Source organism: Callorhinchus milii, unplaced genomic scaffold (assembly GCF_018977255.1).
Source record: "Callorhinchus milii isolate IMCB2004 unplaced genomic scaffold, IMCB_Cmil_1.0 Scaffold1, whole genome shotgun sequence".
Lineage (NCBI taxonomy): Eukaryota > Metazoa > Chordata > Chondrichthyes > Chimaeriformes > Callorhinchidae > Callorhinchus > Callorhinchus milii.
Genome location: NW_024704742.1, coordinates 84,867,719 through 84,887,593, shown reverse-complemented (window position 1 = coordinate 84,887,593; position 19,875 = coordinate 84,867,719). Strand labels below are relative to the sequence as shown.

Below are 19,875 nucleotides of genomic sequence, written 5' to 3'. Positions count from 1 at the left end.
ACTGTGGAAACACTACTTCAGCGAACGAGTAGTAAACTTATAGAGCAGGCTCCCTTGAGAGACAGTGGAAGCGTTTTTTGTTTCAAGAACAAATTAGATAGATTTCTGCTAGAAAATAATATCTTGGGATACAGTATATAGTTTGGGACATGATATGTCAAGCGACTGCCAGGATGCTGGAAGGCAAACTTGGTTTTCTTTCGCCTAGAAAATTCTCATGTTATAATAATAATAATAATCCTTGCATTTGATGCAGTGCTATAGCACGTCTCCGAGACGTCTCAAAGCGCTTCACAGAATATAATGTAAAGTGAATTGACTGAATATTTTGTGGGCGAAATGCAGCAGCCAATTGCGCACAGAAGTGTCGCACAAACAGTCGTAGATTGAGTGATCAAATTAATTTTAAATTTATTTTTGTAGGAATTATTACTCCTGGAAAAGCGATACAGCGATCGACTAACAAGCAGATTCCTACTTACTGCTAGATAAACAGAGGCATGTGTAGTAAGGAAACTTGTCCAACGTTTCACCCTGTTCTTATGTTCTTGCGTTCTTAAGTGCCACAAGACACTCATGGAATCTAGGCAACTTTTGTTATTCTACACACCTCTGTTTATTTAGCAGTAAATAGTAACCTGGTTACTGGTCAATCAGTGGATTGTTTTCCATGGATAATAATCCCTTAAAAAAAACTCATAATTTGGTCACTCAATCCACGACTCTTTGTGGGACACTGTTGTGCGCAATTGGCTGCTGTGTTGCGCCCACAAATATACAGTCAATTCACCTTACAGTATATTCTGTGAAGTGCTTTGAGACATCTCAAAGACGTGAACAGGCACTATATCAAATGCAAGAATTCTTATTATTATGTTAATTGGCCATTGGGGTCACACAGGATATAACTATGTATTTAGGTATCCACCAAGCAAGAACTTGTGTTTGTATAGTGCTTTATCACCTCAAAGGTTTCAAAGCACATTACAGGCAATTATTGTCAAGTGTGATGAATCTGTGCGAACATAGTAGTCATTCTGCATGTCAGTCTCACAAACAGTGTTGAAATAAATGACACATTTATCTAGAGAGCTGGGAAAACTCAGCAGGTCAGGCAGCATCTATGGAGAAAGGAAAATGAGTCAACATTTCGGGTCCACGACCCTTCGTCATAACCCTTCACCACGACCGTTCTGATGAAGGGTCATGGACCCGAAACGTTCACTCACTTTCCTTTCTCCTTAGATGCTGCCTGACCTGCTGAGTTTTCCCAGCTCTCTCTGTTTTTGTTTCGGATTTCCAGCATCTGCAGTATTTTGTGTTTTTTTTGATGCATTTATCTAGCCAGGATTGTTGGCCAGGACACCGGGACAAACTCCCTTCGAACCAAGTTTTTGAGTGTTGGAGTATTTAGAGTGTTTGATCTAATTCCATATTGTGTTTTTGTGTAGAACTTGATTGCGGCCCGCCACCGGGAGTGCAGAATGCCAACGTGATCCGTAACCAAACCACAAGTCTCGGGAGCCAAGTCTACTATGAGTGCATGGAAGGATTTTACAGTGCAGGAGGAAGGAACATTTCTGTATGCACAGTGAAGGGGCAGTGGGAAAACATCACATTGATTTGCAAAGGTTTCTAATTTAGTTTCTAATGCACAATCTTTAATATTGTTTGATTATTTTTAATGCAAAATGTTAACTTTTTTAGAATGTGTTTGTGACATGTTTAGCTTTAGGTACCTGTTCACATTGAGCTACAATCGCTGATCTAATCACTGATGTAATTACTTATCTAACTGACGTAATCCGTTAGATAGACTCTCGAGTTGGTGAAAGAGATTGTGTTTTTAGTCATCCGGTGTGTCTGAAAGATGTGGAAATTCATCACCATGCTTTTGAATCTTGAAATCAAATTAGATAGTTTCACATATGTATGGTTTAAAACAGTTAAGAAATAGATCTAGATTAATTTGGGAACTGCCATTGTGTGACATTAACAGTGAATGGCAAGTGTCATTGCAGATGTCAAGGCAGCTTCATGCAATTGCTGTAGATCACTTTGATACTGAAGGTATTCACAGCTGTACCATAAATACTGAACACATGTTATGTGACAATCCGAAGTTGATCAGAAGAAGATAACAGTCAGTAAATATTACCAAAGGATTCAGATACAGTAGAATGCCAGTTATATGCACACCAATTATTCACTTGTCCATTTATCCACATTGGGCTCTGTTGTTGAAGAGGATTCAGGGATGTGAGATTAGATTCCTGCAAAAAGCTTCTGTTGTATGTACGTGTGAAGGTTTGCACAAGGTTGCTAGGGGTGCAATCTACTGTGCATCATTGGCTGCGGCGTTTCACACATAAAATACATGGTTAATCCATTTTACAATATATCCTGTGAAGCGCTTTGAGAAGTCTGAACGATGTGATAAGACGCTATATCAAATGCAAGGATTATTATTATTATTAATCATTTCCCCAATTCCTTTCTTAACTCCAGTTATAGACTGTGGGCCTCCAGCTCAGGTGCCAAATGCATGGCTGCCATTGGTGAGAAACACGACCCATACGAGTGAAATCCGGTATCACTGTAAACCTGGGTATCGAAACGAGGGGGGAAACAGCATATCAGTCTGCTCAGTCACAGGACGGTGGGAAGGAGCTGCTCTGATTTGTAAAGGTAAGTTGTATTTTTGTCTGTATGAAACAGACTTAGACTGATGTTCCCGGGAATATTGTGCCAAGACTTCTGCACCAATTGTATTATTGAATAACACAATTATGTGTTAAGTTTATCAGCCTGCTAATTTCCTTTCCCTCGCCTCATCTGTCCCACTATCGCTTTCAACAATTTTGGCCCTGCTCCCTGGATTGCCATCCCTCCACCTTGCCCCTCCCTCCATGTCTTCAAATCCACCCCAACACCTATTTATTTCCCTCGGTGCACCCCCTCCCCCAACTCTCCTAGAGCTCGGTCTACCAACCCACACTGTGCGATATCCTCCCGATGTGAAAGGTGTTGTATAAGTGTAAATTGTTATATTTAGCCCATTTATTTTCACATAGCGGCAAAGATGAAGTACTTTCCAGTCCGGTAGTAGTTGATTGTTACTGGCTTCGTCCTCAACTAATGCTCACGAGGTATTAGTGCATAAAAGATTGCACGGAATTTGGTATTAAATCACGCTGAAAAGATAATGAATGAAAAAGCAATAGTGAGTTGGGGCTCTAAATCTCTCATGTTCTTAGGTTTAAGGCCATTGTCCAAAAAGAATAATAATAATCCTTGCATTTGATATAGTGCCTTTCGAGACATCTCAAAGTGCTTCACAGAATATACTGTAAAGTGAATTGACTGTATATTTTGTGGGCGAAAAATATATGATGGTGCAAACATTTGGAAACCATTTTGATTTCCATTTTAATTTGAAAGACTTATTTTGTGCAGTTCTTTCTGGGTCCTGTGGTAAACCAGCTGCCGAATTAAGACTGAATTTAAGACTCGCACACTGACAGGTCTTTGTGGGAGCTGAATGCAGGAAAGCACAGTGTGATATAATAACAATCCTTGCACTTGATATAGACTCTCATCACATTGTCGAGATGTCTCAAACCGCTTCACAGGATATACTGTAAAGTGGTGTGACTGGGTGTATCTAATGGGCTACAGTCAGTTTGCGACCAGCAATATCACTGCAATGTGACAGCATAGCATTGACTATGTTATATAAAAACATGCTATGGCTGTTTGCAGTTCAACTTGTATTAATAAAACTATTCATAAGTGAAGGGCAAACATATTTGTGATGTTTCTTTTAAAGAGATTAACTGTGGGAACCCACCAACAATCCCGAATGCAGTACTGATCTGGAACCACAGCAGCAAGCTAGGGAGTGCTGTACAGTATACATGTCAGGATGGATTTGTCAGTGTGTCAGGGAAGAACGTGTCTGTCTGCACTGAAGGAGGGAGGTGGAAAGAAGTGACTCTGCTATGTAAAGGTAACCACATTCTTAAACTAAATACATCCAGAACTGGGGATTAGGAACTGGGTGAAACATTAACTTACCCCTGGCTTCACAGTTCCAGCAGGAGAGTGTTTGTTCTCCTCTGGTGGTCTTGCCTTGAGCCACTATGCACATAATCTCTGAATCTCAATCTCTGTCTCAATCCCTCCATCTCACCTCTTCCACCTATCTTTAAATCCCACCTGAAGACTTTACCTCTTCAACCATGCCTATGGTCACCTCCTCCCTCTCCCTTGCTCGGCTACTGTACAGCGTGTTCACAAAGTTCTGTTACCCCCGTTACAAAATAGTGATCTAAGGCAATGGAGGAGCTGAAACAAGTTGTCAGAGATGCATTTCACCTTGTGACTCCATCATGTTACTGAAGATGTGCTACTGAACAAAGTGAAGGATCATTATCTGCCATGAAAATGATGGCTCTCACACACACTGATCCTCTGGAAGCCTGAATACAGTTAAACACTTGTACTGAATACAATTAAGTATTTCTAAATACAATTATCATCATTCTTCCACGTTTCAGTTGTGGTCAGTGCACTGACTTTAACTGATAATGCAATTGATATCCAAGAAAAACATGGGGGTAACAGGACTTTGTGAACAGCCTAGTACAGTGCTCCAAGACTCTAGCCGGTGTGAAGGACACTATATAAATGCAAGTTATTATTGTTGCGATTGACATTGATGCTATGTTGAGCGATTGAGTTACTGTATATCAGTCTCCAGCAATGTATTATTCGGATTGTTGTTACCAGCAATGTCTGTTTTTACCAATTTACACTGTTTCCTTTTTTTAAAAATTTTGTTTCCAGTTAAGAAAACAAATCTTAATGTTATTCTGTTTAACAACTCCTGCTTGAAGTGGAAGAGGGACCGAATGCAATCAATATCCAAGGACACATACCTGGTGAGGGCAAGCAAGCTGATTTTGTATACTGTATAATCATTTTGTACAAGACACCTTGCAAGTGGGTAACAAAAAGATCTATAGTTTTAGCAATGGTAGAGGGATGGTCCTCAATGTTAGAGGAATGGAGTGTGTACTATTAATTACTGTTAGATCAACAACAACAACAAAATTACATTTATAGAGTGCCTTTCACGTCGCGAGGACATCTGAAGGCGCTGGACGGTCAGGGGTCAGAACCCGAGCACGGGGAGGGGTAGGGTAGAGGTGAGGGAAGGCAGAGAGGTGGGAGGGCGACTGAAGGCACGATCAAAGAGGATTGTGAAGGAGGAATTTCTCCAATGTACGAGAATACATGTGAAGGGGTTTGACCTTAGGACCTTAGGGCTGGGGCTGTGAGTAACTGTGAAACCAAAAGTAGGCTGAGACAGAAAAACAAACACACATTTGCAGTGCAAATTCAGAATGGAAAATAATGAGTCAGAATTATCTGCATGGCTTTAAAGTTGTGATGTGTAGACAGCTGGAGGATTAACCTTTTGTGGGGCTGACACAAAACGATTGTGGGCGCCATTTTCATGTGCTGTATTTATAAGTAGTGGGTTCAGTAATGGCTGACTCCCCAAAAAGGCTTGGGAATTGTGGAGTAAAATAGGAGTACGATTTGATGGGGGTACGGCGGTCAATCACGGGACATTCGGGAGATTTTCCCAATTTTCCGGATAGTCAGTCCACCACTGAATAGGAGATTGGGCCTGGCACAACAGCACCATTGCTACCATTGTGAGTGTGAGAATTATTCTCGTGAAGTTTATACCATAGTGTAGCGGTAAGAGCGCTCACCTCGGAAGCGAGAGGACCCGGGTTCAATTCGATTCCCGGCTGGGCAGGGCGAAATGTTGGGCAAGTTTCCAGACTTCTCATACACACGCATCTCTGTTTACCTAACAGTAAGGAACCTGTTTGTTAGTTGATTGGCGGATCGCTTTCCTGGAGTAATAATCCCTTCAAAATAATAAATAATAATTTGATCACTCAATCCACCACTGTTTGTGGAATGCTGCTGTGTGCAATCAACTGCCGCGTTTCACCCACAAAATACACTGTCACTACACTTTACCGTGTATCCTGTGAAGTGCTTTCAGACGTCTCAACGAGGTGATAAGGCGCTATATCAAATGCAAGGATTATTTATTATTATATTATTGTTAATATGTAACTATCCATAGATACTTAAATGATACTCACTGCTGATGATAATTGACTGCCGCATTTCGCCCATAAAAATATATTGTCGATTCACTTTACACTATATTCTGTGATGCGCTTTGAGACATCTCAAAGACGTGGTATGGTGATATATCAAATGCAAGAATTATTATTATTATTATGAAATCCAAATGCAAGGATTGCTTATAAAATGTATGCAGCCTGTAATTTCTGTTAAGTTCAGGAAAACTGAATGCAATGTTTGCTTTCCAGAGTATTTGCCACAAGATATTTTCTCTTCCAGTTTCAGGTCTGGGGGAAAAGAATCTACCAAAGAGATTTCTTTACTGCAGAATTGTTTAACTACACCACTGCAGATATCTCCCCAGCGGTTTGTTTAGACCTACAGCCGGGGACTAATTATACAGTGAACATTACAGCTTTTACAGAGCAGCTTTCTGCCTCTGTACAAATATCAACCAAAATATCTGGTGAGTAAAGAGATCTAATCCCCTCTCTGCCTCCCACTCCCACACAGTCACGTGCGTTGTTCCTCTGGGTTCTATGCTCCATCCTCTATCGTCATCCATAGGCACAGGGTCCACTTCCACCAAACTCTTATCTCTCTGACTCTAACCTCGACTCCCAGAACAACTGCAGTTCTGACTGATTGCCTTTCAGACATTAAGTCCTGGATGAGCTCTAACTTTCTACTACTGTGCACAATTGGCTGCCCAGTTTTGCCTACATAATATACAGTCAATTCACTGTACAATATATTCTGTGAAGCGCTTTGAGATGTCTCAATGACGTAATAAGGCACTATATCAAATGCAAGGATTATTATTACATTATATCTGCAAACGTGAAGGACCAAGTATTGAAATAAATAATAATAATTGCAATAAATAAGCAAAGTTATGAAGAGGGAAGAGAACAGGAAATCAAGAATCCAGAGGAAGGACAGTTTCCATCATTGCTCAGTATTTTCTGTATTTAATTGAAATTGGTAAGATGGTAGTGAGGATGTTACAGTCAGCCTCCTGGATTAGGAAATGTGAATAAACAGTTGGGATTCTTCCTGCTGATGGCTTTTTGGTGACTGAACGTAAATGTGTGGCACTGGGCGAGGACAGGTCAGGATCTGATGCCTCTTCCCCCCCCTCCCCCCACCACCTTTCATGATTGTAGACCTCACACATGAAGAGGGTCCCGGTGTATGACGCCATGTCACGCCACCATAATCTGTCACAAGAGGTTTCTCCTTCTCTAATCTACACTTAGACTTTGTCTTGTGGACTGCCTTGTCGATAACAGGCAAGCACTTTGACCTTAACGGGGAGGCTGGTCCGAGCTGGAGAAGCAATGGGAAAGCTTGCCAGACAGAGATATCAATGGCAAGCTATGTGGTTTTAGCTGGTTACTCTCCAGCAGTGCCCCAACACAGACTCTGGGGTCCCCATTCTTTGGCTCTTGGAAGCCTGCACCTCATACTTTCCAGAATTAGGTAAACAGGATGGGAGAGAGTGCACATTCCATTCCAACAATCTGTCTCTGGGATTTCCATGTGTAGGTGGGATACATGGAATTCTCAATTTGCTTTGGATATTCTTAAGCATGGTGATGGGTTTCTGCATCTGTCAGACACCCAGTTGATTCCTCAACCCCCCCCAAAAATAATTGTCCTAGTTTCTGTGACATTTTTAAATAAAACTTCTTGTACTTCAGCTCCTCCAGTGCCTGATGTGGAGATCGTAGTTGTGGAACGTCTATTACCACCCCTCATCCTCCGTAGAGTAGAAGAGAAGAATGGGCCCATCAGGTAAACATGGTAGATTAGTAAATGGACCTCTGCACAAGTCAAGAAGATATGGAATTAGCACATTAGTCGCTCCAGGTCAAAGAGCTTGTGTGCAGTCTTGGTGTGTTGTTTGACCTTTAAGCCTTTCATTTTGACCAAGTCCACTTTCCTCCAGCACCACCATATCCCCCTCTTCTACAATGTCCCCGGATTTGCCCGAATGCAGGCGAACCTTTTACTTCACTGAAGGGGTTCATTCTGCACATCGTGCCCGTGCGGTCTTTTTGAAAGAGCTTTCCATTCAGTTCCACTCTCCTTTCCTATTTCTTCTGCTTTTTAAAGCTGGATTTGCCTTATTTTTTTTAGAAATTTGTGTAAATGTGGAGGATCACAGGATCAATTTTCGGATCAATCATAAATTATTGCAGTGGTTCACAGCGTCGCCGGCCGGCTGGGTTGATATTAAACTCACGTTCGATCCATTTATTTTCTTTCCCTCTCTAGTCTTTACCAAGTGCTTGTTTTGCCATTGCACTTCCAGCACACATTCACCTGCAACTCCCTGAACATCAGCGGCTTCTTTGGCCCCAACAGAGACAGCGAGGGATACGTGACAGCCGAGTTTGTGGCAATGGATGTTGAGGATGGGATGGAATTCTCTGTGGGAGATCGGCTCTATTATCGAGCGTACTATAACGCTCCTTTAGAAGCAGGAAAGAACTATTCTTTTTTGCTGAAAGTCATTAGCGAATGGGGCTACGTAAGTTGATCTTCGTATTTTATGTTAAAAAAATCCAGAAGGGGGAGAAATGCGATTTGTGATGTGATAAATATATAATTATCGTCCACAAAATACACTCAAGCCACTTTACAATATATTCTATGAAGCGCTTTAAGACTTCTCAATGATAAAATATGGCACTATATAAAATGCAAGGATTATTATTAATTTTTATTATTGTCAGAAAGTCCATCCCTGTCAATGGACCAGGTGGTGTGGTCATAATAGTTAGGCCCAAAGTCTAGTGATGATGGCGATTTCAGTACAGGTTTACAGCATTCTTTGTTAATTGAACTTTTAAGGTTGATAACTAGTGATACTTATCACATGTTGCATTTTGTCCTTTCTAATTGTTTGTCATTCAGTTGTAAAATGAGCTGTTATATAGCCGGTAACTATGCAACGATGCTGTTACTGTAAGTTGCAAGAATATCTTCCATCTCTAGGGTAACATTGGAAAGACGACAAGATAGACTATTCCCCATGTAAAATCAGTCACTCACTTCATGGCTGTTGGTGAGACATTGCTGTGCACAAATTGGCTACCACAGTCAAAATCCAGTCACTACACTTTACAGTATATCCTGTGAAGTGCTTTGAGATGTCCTCCTGATTAAAAGTCGCTACACCAAACGCAAGGATTATTATTACTATTTGTTTTCAAAGCAACCTTGTCTGAGAAATAAAGAGAGTGATTTAAAAAGATTTTCAGTGAAAGAGTTTCCACCTCATTCAGTTAAGCACAAAAAATGATAAAAAACAATAAAAAACTGTGGAAAAGAAAGACGTGGCATTTAATCAGCAGTTAGTGGATGAGAGAGCATGCTTCCTCTGCACAATAAAATGGGGAAGGAGGGGGCAAGGCAGAGGGATTGGGGGAGAGAGTTCCAAAGCTTCAGGGCATAGCGGCTGAAAGCGTGGCTGCCGATGGTGGAGCGGAGGGGATGAGGGACATGCAGGAGGCCAGAACCAGCTGAGCGGAGGCAGCGGGTAGTGGAGAGGGGAGAAACTAGGTCAGAATCGTAGGGAGGTGCCAAAGAGTAAAGGGATTTGTAGACGAGTGAGAGGATCTTGAAATTGATCTGTTCTGTGATAGGGAGCCTGGGGAGCTTGGCGAGGACTCGTGTGATGGTGGTACGGAGTTTAGTATGGGTGGCGAGTTCTGAATTAGTTGTCATACAGAGCTCAGCACAAATTGGCAATCTTGGCCAGAGAAATCATAGGATACCGATGTGGGAACAGTTTACAGTGGTGCACTGGTTTGGGGCGGAGGGTGCATTCTCATGCGGGGAGGGATAGGGAGATGACAACATATTGGTGGGAGGAAAGATTTTAGCTTTAACCAGCATTAAATTTGTGCTAAGTCAGACCTGGGGAAATGCAGGGTACAAAAACGGGGACAAAAATGATCTACATGATGTTCCTCACCTTGAGACACCCAGATATGTTCACTCAAACAAAATCTGCGCTTTAAAAAAACAGTATCTAAAAAGAATAATGGGAAAGAAAAAATTGGTTTAAATCTGTCAGTCCAACACTAATCCACTAGGTGGAAGCTAACACTGGCAGCATGTCTCCTATTCTCTGAGAGAAAGAGGATTGTGGAAATGCACAAGAAAACATAGAAGAAGCACTTATCCATCTACTTAATTAGAAATAATATTAAGGAATATACACTGCAGCCTGGTTATAATGCTATATTTGGGACCCATAAAATCCCAACTGTGTTATAGCAAGGTAATAGTGGTGGGTAGGATCTGCCTCTAACACTGTAATTGATATCTTAGAGTAATAGTGAGAAGCAGAAGAGGAATTGAGAAGTAGACAGACTGGGTGAGAGATCAAGGGAGCGAGCAAAAAGTCAGTGCGTGTGTGTTTCTATATGTGGGGTGGGGGAGGACATGGAACTGCTAGAGGTAGAGAGGGACACTGCAGAGAGAAGCATATTCACCAATCAACTAGGCAGATTGTTTAATAAGAGAATAGTACAGTACCCTCAGATAATCTTTTCACCCATTCAAGTATACATAAGAAACAATCAAACTGTGATTATACCACAGCAGGTTCTGTCTCACAAGTTTTTTTTCCCCTAAAATATATTCGGTGTTTGGTGACTTTGTGATAATTACTCTGAGGAATAAGAGTGCAGTGAAAGTGCCCTACTCGCTCTGAGCACTTTGTGCAGCTCCTCATCCTCCTGGATCAGGCACCACACTGGCTGATGCACAGCAAATAGAATACCCTTATAATAACATTTGCATGTGACTTGGTGCTTGTCGAAATGTCTCAAATGCATCAGAGCGGATTGTTGTCGTAGGCAGCCAACCTCAAAACCTCTTGGTCTCTCTCTAACAACGTAACTTACATTTCTCCCACTGGCTTTTCTGGCGGCCTGAGCAAGACAGCGATTTAGTGCCAATTTGTTTCAGATTCATAGAATCATAGAATCATAGAATTGTACAGCACAAAAAGAGGCCATTTGGCCCATCGAGTTTGTGCCGGCTCTTTGAATAGAGCAATTAATGTCAATCACACTCCCCAGCCCTTTCCCCATAACCCTGCAAACCCGTCCTCCTCAAATACCCGTTCACCGTGTTTTTAAAAGTAGTTATCGAATCGGCCTCGACCACCCTTTCAGGCAATGCATTCCAGATTCGAACAACTCGCTAATTGTGGGATGTTTTGTGGTGCAGATCCTTTAATGAACGGGGACTGGGCTGAGGCTGCTCGGATTTATTTGACGTAGAACCCATTGGAGAATGGAGCCATGGAAATGTTTGCTCCTTTAGTCATTTCTCTGGGGAAACAAAATCAATGTAACTGATCCACTGCTCCCCTCAGAAATGCTTTAAATTCACTACTTCCTCTATACATTAGCACGTCCAATGATGTACACATCCTGTTATCCCCATGTGTTTTTTTACAGTGCACTGACAGTATGGAAGAATGATGATAATTATATTTAGAAATACTTAATTGTATTCAGTACAAGTGTTGAACTGTATTTAGGCATCCAGAGGATCAGTGTGTAGGAGCGCCATCATTTTAATGACAGATAATGATCCAAGTTCAGTGCCACATCTTCAGTAACAAGGATGGAGTGACGAGGAAGTTACTGGTGTCAGACATTGTTACGCTTGACTCAACTGCAACAGAAAATAAAAATTAATTGTATCTAGATATAGTGTTCCGCAATAATCATGCGCAGGGTCTGAAGGACCAGCAACTTGCTTGCGCTGCTCAGTCCCTGGCTTTTCACACTGTGAAATAACTTCGCCCTCCAACAGTAACTTTTATTGTGTTGACAGAAGCACTAGTTACATTTCTCAGTGTAGATTTCAATTGATGGTGTTTTTTCCCTGACTGAGGCTGCTCTCCTTATGAGCCGTCTACAGTATATTTGGAACCAGTTCAATGTTGGTTTTTGCAATATTTATATTTGAAGGCGACAACGGTTGTGAAACGAGGTGTTTTTCCCACTTCTATGGCTCGTGATACCTGTCTCTGAGGAGCCATTGCTCCCTTTTTTCCACCCCACCCACCACCTTACCCCATCTTACCCGCCCGCCTTAGCCCCCACCTTATCCCCACTCCTTACCCCCCACCTTACCCCCCTACCTTACTCCCGCTCCTTACCCCCCGCCTTACTCCCTTGCCTTAACCCCCCACTTTACACTCCCCACCTTACTTACACCCCCCCACCCTATTCCCCTGCATTACCGCACCCCCAGGCCTTACGCTCGGCCTTAACCCCTGCCTTACACTGCATCTTTAGCCACTATCACCCACCATCTAACCCCCTATCTTCCCCCCCTGCCTTATTCCTCCACCTTAACCCCAGCCTTACCCTGCACACACACACACACAAGTGGACGCACTGGAGACATCACTGTAATTATGTCTGGAGGAAGTCAGGAGGACCTTAAGCATTAAAGAAATAGCTCAGTGCTGTGATGAGAGGATAGTAGGACGGATATTCTGATGGGTATTCCTTCATCCAAACTTCCCTTGCCATCTTGTGAGAAAGGGTTTTGTGCTGGTTTTCGGGCCTCCAGAACGTCAATTTAAAGTGTGGAAAAAGTACAGTTCTTGCCCTGGCAGAGTTTTGCAGCTGAGCCGGTTTGTTGGGTATGACTTATTTCCACGAATTGTGTAAGTCGAGACATGTGTTGCCATCAAGGTACAATTACGTTTTGATGTTTTGTTGTTAGGTGAGGAAACAGTCATGTGTGGTGTTGGCACAGTTAAAAGGTAAGAGGAACTCATCTGTCTCCTACTTTTCCCCAAAATATGCAGTCAATCCACTTTACAGTATATCCTGTGAATTGCTTTGAGACATCTCAATGATTGAGCATTATTATAATAATAATTTTGGAAAATTTGGAAACAGTTTTTCCCACAGTTCTAAAAAGGCTTCCAAATTAATATTCAATCCATGAATTTTCCATAATTCTTCACCTTCTTAAATATTAAGATAAAATGGTCTTACCGGCTAAGACTAGGTGGATTTTAAGGCTTCAGTAGTTCTACCTGTTACAGACTGAGGTAGGAAAATTACAGCTATTGGAAGCTACAAGTGGAACTTCCAGCCCCTGGATTGTGTCACTGCACAGGAATGATCACGCTGCTCAGGGGAGAGGTCAATCCTGGGAGTTTCATGGCCTGTAGGTATGATTGCAAAACGAGTTACTCACCTGTGCCACTTGCATCACATAGACACTTCCATACCTAACAGGTTTGGTTTCCTTGCTTTGCACTCCTCTGTTTACCTAGCAGTAAGTAGGAAACTAACTGGTAACAACTAAATAAATAGGAAACTAACTGGTGAGTTTATTGGTGGATCGTTTTCCAGGGATAATAACTTCCCCAACTGAACATCAGTAAGACCGAGGCCCTCCTAATTAGCTCATATCAGCACCTCAGGCACTGGCAGCATCAGCATCTATGGCTGCACACTCCACCTCACCAAGCCAGGCAGCAACCTGGGCATCTTGTTCAACCTTCAACTGTCCTTTCTCCCCCATATCTGTGCCATGACCTGCTCTGCCTTCCCCCACCTCTGCAACATTGCCCGACTCCGCCACTGCCTCACCCCTCAGGCCACCGTAACCCTCACACATACCTTCGTCACCTCAAGGCTCGACTCCGGAAACTCCCTCCTTGTCGGCCATCCCAGGGCTTCCCTCCACAAGCTGCAGGTCATCCAGAACTCTGCAGCTCGTGTCCTCTCCTGTACCAGAGTCCATGACCCCATCACTCCCACCCTCGCCCGGCTCCACTGGCTCCCCATCCCCCAGAGGATAGAATTCAAAATCCTCATCTTCACTTTCAAGGCCCTCCACGGCCTTTCCCCCTCCTACATCTCTGACCCGCTGACTCCCTATCAACCTGCCCGCTCCCTCTGCTCAGCGGGCTCCAGCCTACTCCATGTCTCCCGCCCAACCTGCCCTACCATCGGCGGTCGGGCTTTCAGCCTCTCTGCCCCCACCTTCTAGAACTCCATCCCACAATCCCTTCGCTTTGCTCCCTCTCTTGCCTCCTTCAAGGCACGACTCAAGACCCTCCTTTTCGACCGTGCCTTCAGTCGCCCTCTGACCTCCCTCATGGCTACCCTGCCCCCTCCACGCTCGGGTCCTGATCCCCGACTGTTCAGCTCCTTGGGACTGAAAAGCGCTTTACAAATGTAATTTTGTTGTTCTTGTATATCAAATGCAAGGATTATTATTATTACACCAGACGCTTATGGTGCTGTCTCCGCTACAACAACTTTCACTTGTATAACACCTTTCACATAGGTTAACCTCTCAAAGATTTCACAGAGTTGTTTAGGGAGCACGTGAGGAGTGTTTAAAGGGTATTGAACAGTGGCACAGTTGAAATGGATATGTTTTTAAGAGTTTTGCAGGCACGGAGCCAGGAGTGGACTGCACACTCCCACATCAGCAGCACTGCTGTCAGCTATCACTGACAGGAAAGTCATAAATAATATCTTAAATAAACTTTTTACTAAATTTGAATGATGTTGGCCTTAGACACTTCTGTGATAAGCAGAGCTTGGTAACTGTTTTGCAGTGTGAGATTTGCTTTCAAGAATCTTCCACCTCTTGTTCTTCTTGTGATCTTAAAAAACAGATGTTGACTTGTATTGAGGTGACTTTGCAGGTTTTCAGAATGTGTCCTTTACACTGCACACTATATTATCATTGCAAATATTATAGTGAGGTAGCTGCAGCTCATTCCCTGGACTTGGTTAGCTTTGATTTTGTAACCAATTAGGAGAAAGGTCTTCACCCGACTCTTTATTTCTGTAGGTTTATCACACGGTGTGCAGAACAGGACTTTTTTAGGTGTGGCGTCTGTGGGAGTTATTGGATTTCTCTTGTTCTTCTGCTATTCTCTGGCATGGTATGTAACAAAGCTTTCGCCATCCCTTGTGATTTCAGCATTGTCTGCCTCTCTGCCTCTGCAATGAGCTGGCTCCGGCCTTGCTTCCGTTGTGACATTCACTTCCTGGTGCCCATTGCAATGTAATGTTTGCTGACACAGGAGGCTGGAGGGATTGCAGCACGATTCAGGAAACAGCTCGTGTTTCCTGACCCTAAGGCCAGGATCTCTTAAAGGAAAAACAACATGTGCACATTTATTCATTTATTTCTTATCTTTGTCAACTATTGTGCCGCAGTGTGTGGTGTCAGATCTACTGGGAGGATAGGGAGGTGTAGCTTCCCCCCCGGAACACAAGCCCTCGCCCTCAATATTCCCAGTCCTAGTTTATACAAGTCTAGTCAAAAGCAATTTTTTAAAAAAATTTAATTTAAATATATACAAAAGGCCTACAGACTCCTTTGGCTGAAAGTCACAATGAGTCTCCTGACACCTTTTAGAACATGAGCTATATGACTATATGGCCGATCAATTTATGACTCACTCCAATTAGCTGCCTCCCCCCCACTCCACTCCACCCCACCCCCGGGAACATTAATCCATTGATGGAGCCTTTCACTAACTTTGATACTTGTGCTTTGGTCAATGAAATTCTAAATGATGTCCTCCTGTTGACAAGACTGTGTGTCTCCTATGGCATGGATTAATACGCTTCAGTCAGCAACTATTTCTCCTGTGTTTCTGGTCTGAACTTATCTGTTTACACAGAAGGAAAGGAATTTGTGGATGTGACAGCCCCTCCCCAGACTCCCCCATCCACCACGACCAGCGTTGGGCCCACCTCCTGGTGGCTGATTTAGGGATGGCACAGGCAATTCAGGGATTGGGACCAGTCAGAAAGCCAGTGAGGAAATAACTTTGGTTTTAATTCTTTCCTGTTAGGAGCTTCAAGTCAAGGTAACAAGAGAAGATGTCATCAGGGAGGTATGCATTCACACTGACTCAGTGTATTTCCTTTGCCATCTTGTGTCACATCAAGCCAAACGCGATGACTCACATGCTTTATTGAGGACCCTGATTTGATGTTGAAGCACTTGGCAGGTTGCTCTGTCTAGTTCCCTGCTGTTACAGGCGACTACTGGGCTGTTTGACCATTTGATGGCTGCTCCCCTAGCAGCAGGGGCACAGGAGGATAGAGGCAGGGAATTGGGGAAGAGGGAGAGAGGGACGGGGAAAGGGGACAAGTGGAGGGGGTTAGGAGGATAGAGGGAGGGGGACAGGTCTGCTCTGCTCTGGGAGCACCATGAATGGTGGGCCTGATCAGGACGTTAGCTACCTCCTCAACAACTCATAGGCTTATAGCAAAGGGCAATTCCAGGACAGACACAAGGAGGTATTTCCTTATCTAGAGGTTAATTAAAAACTGGAACAACAGGTTGCAGGAAGGATGGTTAAGGCCAGGGAGCTGTATGCATTTAAAAACCCAGGTTGATGCTAAGATGGAGTGGGTGTTCTGAAAGAATGAGATCAAATGACGAAGGGTCATCCAAACACCTTTTGTGATCTAAAGCTGTATATTCCTAATGTTGGCAGCAATGTGTAACATTTTGTATGAGCAGAGGTTTGCATATGTTTCTGTGAGTTTTAAGTGCCCTGTAAACGTATTGTGTTTGTTCACACTTGCAAGTCTGAATCTTTTGTCTTTTTATTTTCAAACAGAGACAGGAAGAGTGCTATTCCTAGACTGGCCATTTGAGCAAACTTCGCAGATGCAGGAACAACATCAAATAATAAGGGAATATCCCTTGGCTTTTAAAACGCAGGCCCGTATTACAACTCTTTCCTGTTGGCTGGATCATTTTATTTAAATATCTAAACTCACCGGACACTTGCCCAGTGCAGTGGGTTGGGGTTAAACTCCAAGTGTAAAGAATCTTGGATTTCTTTTTGAGAAGAAAACTTGGCCCTGGCTTGCTGCTTTTGGAATGAGAACACGAGCAGCTTCAGGTGATGATTAAGGGGACAATGAGTTTGGCAGCAACAGGCAGTGTTACTGGCTTCTCACTGTCAGAAAAAAAATACTCCATGAGATTTTTTTTCAACAGAAAGCATTCAGCCAGTACTGCTAAAAGTGCTTTTGGATGTCCATTCGACGTGAAAGACGCTATATAAATGTAAACTTGTCATGTATTGTATTGTACTGTATTGTTACAGTGTTATCCCCTGTGCATTGCGCAATGACACACAATGTCTCAGAATTCAAGCTCAGCTGGTTTCTCCATGGTACTTTATGTCTCTTCACTGAAAACAATCTTGTTCAATCATTTTATGCAAGCAGCCTAATTGCTGAGCAACCAGCCCTCCTCCCCCATTGCCAAAGGTACGAATGAAGTGGGTCATGTAATGTTTTTGTGGTGGCCACATAAGCTGTTGACTGTAAACCAGCAACCATCACACGCAAAGGTAGTAGCAGGTTAGCGATATTCTTCCTGTTTGAATGAGTCTCACTGCCACCCTTACTGTTGGTTGGTGTATCAGAGCAGTGAGCTGGGGTATATTAATATGTGCTGTCACAGTTGTAATGTCCAGGTAATTAGCTGTATTGGGAGCTGTGAGAATGCTCGTCAGAAAAATTGTCCGCATTGCAAATATTACCTCACGGTGTAAAACTTGTGGAGTCCTGTAGCATAATTGTTAGAGCACACACCTTGCAAGCGAGAGGACCTGCGTTCGATTCCTAGGCAGGGCAAAACGTTAGGCAAGTTTCCTTACTCCACACACCTCGGTTTACCTAGCAATAAATAGGAACCTAGTTGTTAATCGATTGGTGGAGTGCTTTTCCGGGGTTAATAATCCCTTCAATTTTTAAAAAAAAATAATTTGGTCACTCGATCCATGACTGTTTATGCATAATTGGCTGCCACATTTTGCCCATAAAAATACAATCAGTTATTTTTACAATATATTCTGTGAAGCACTTTGAGACGTCTCGAAGACGTGGTAGGCTCTATATCAAATGCAAGGATTATTATTATTATTATAAGCACATCTCCTGCAGGGCACTTTTCTCCCAAGTCCTCGGTTTGCGTTGGAGAGGAATTCTCGTGAGTGGCTATTTGTTGTTGGGGTTCCGTTTTTACTGATCCCCTGTGAAACATGTTGTAAATTTGTGCCTGGGTGCTGAGGAGGAAGGGCAATCTCAGACAAGTCTGACAACTCAAAATTTTAATTAAAAACCACAATCAAGCTTCCTGCATCTTTGGATACCACCAACAACAGAGCTCACTGCTGACTGTCCCTTGTCTGTTATTCACAGATCAGTACTGATCACATAATTTAGCACATGGGTTTCCGCATATGTCGGACATCCGGCTGACGAAAACAAAAATTGCCTTAGCTTGCATGTAGCACACTCCATTTCAGGGTTGAAATGTTACTTTTTTATAACATTTAATGACTACTATTTAATGTAAATTGTAAAATAATTCTCTCTATTTTGGAACATGGGCTGTAATTATTGATATTAAGATGTAAGCTTGCTTATTTATTGTCACAAGAGACCTGCCTTTTGTTTATGTTAATAAATGTGTGGACACTGTGAAGCAATGGAAGTTATTAAACTACCTGGGGCTCTAGTGTTTTCATCTGCTGGAATTTGGGTAGCTCGCGACAGCTTCTGTTTACTAAATACTGAAACATGAGAAAATATGGCAATTCACCCGCACTATCTTGCTTTGCCGGTTGCATGACCTCTGCACATGCTGCTTTTCACCATTTTACCAACAAACACCAAAAAAGGTTCACGTGCATACACTGTGCAAATACGAGTGTTGATATCATATCACCAACGTCGGTGTCTAGCACTCATTTTTTATTTACTAATCAAAAATGTAATTTTGCCACATCTGGATTCCCAATTTGTCACATGTGGCTACTGGTTAAAGTATTGGACAATCCTGTTCTAGACCATGTGTGGAAGCAACAACGACACTGGTAATTGTTTATTTGGAAGTAAAATTGATGTGCGGTTTCAGCTTGTTGACCTCCAGCAATATCCCCACTGCACCCTCTGAGATCATCATGTTTTAGGTCTTCACTATCTGCATCTAGATATTCTCCAGAACTAGGTAAACAGGATGCATCCCTCCAGGGAGAAAGTTTGTCATTCCATTCCAGATACGGAAATTTCCATGCTTGGGTGGCGTGTATATGTGGAACTCTCAGTTGGTTTGAATACTCTTAAGCACGGTGATGGGTTTGACTAAGCAAACAAAAGCGGGGAACATTGCAGTTTTGAAAGTAGTACAAAGCCCTAGAAGCTAACTCTGAAATGTGTTGGTTGATATCTATCGTCCCTCATTCTTTATCCCTCCCTACCGAGATCATGTTTTGCATAGCTTCATGTTTTTCTGAAGTTCATAAGTAATATGAAATCAACATACATGCAAATTCCTGACACAGGCAAATTGTTGTCAAGTTCCAACAATGAAATAAGTTGCACCCGTTCAGTCCCGTGCTCTGGGTTAGGGATCAGAAAATTTAACCAGGGCTCCTCCCCCTCAGGTCTAACATTTCTTTGTGATCTTAGCCTGATGATTGCAGGATTAAAATGTAAGATTGGACATAGTTTTGGGCGATCCTTAAATTCTCTGGTTTGATCTAAAAACGGGCAAGAAGTAAACAAGATGGAAGGAATAAGGCGGAGAGTTTCAGAGTCTTGTCTTAAGTAGTGGTTAAAAGTACGGCTGCTGATGATA

At 42.7% G+C, this 19,875-nt stretch overlaps 1 protein-coding gene across 1 annotated transcript in view; it reads left to right on the top strand.

The window, feature by feature from the left end:
* Positions 1-17,348, top strand: part of susd1 (sushi domain containing 1) — a 42,490-nt gene extending 25,142 nt beyond the window's left edge. The window contains exons 14-23 of the mRNA XM_042346316.1: positions 1,452-1,631; positions 3,830-4,009; positions 4,849-4,943; positions 6,457-6,643; positions 7,881-7,974; positions 8,458-8,713; positions 12,946-12,985; positions 15,046-15,139; positions 16,061-16,102; positions 16,838-17,348. Of these exons, the coding sequence (XP_042202250.1) occupies positions 1,452-1,631; positions 3,830-4,009; positions 4,849-4,943; positions 6,457-6,643; positions 7,881-7,974; positions 8,458-8,713; positions 12,946-12,985; positions 15,046-15,139; positions 16,061-16,079 (1,145 nt within the window). The 3' untranslated portion in view covers positions 16,080-16,102; positions 16,838-17,348. The remainder of the gene's footprint in view (positions 1-1,451; positions 1,632-3,829; positions 4,010-4,848; positions 4,944-6,456; positions 6,644-7,880; positions 7,975-8,457; positions 8,714-12,945; positions 12,986-15,045; positions 15,140-16,060; positions 16,103-16,837) is intronic.
* The last annotated feature ends 2,527 nt before the right edge of the window (positions 17,349-19,875 follow it).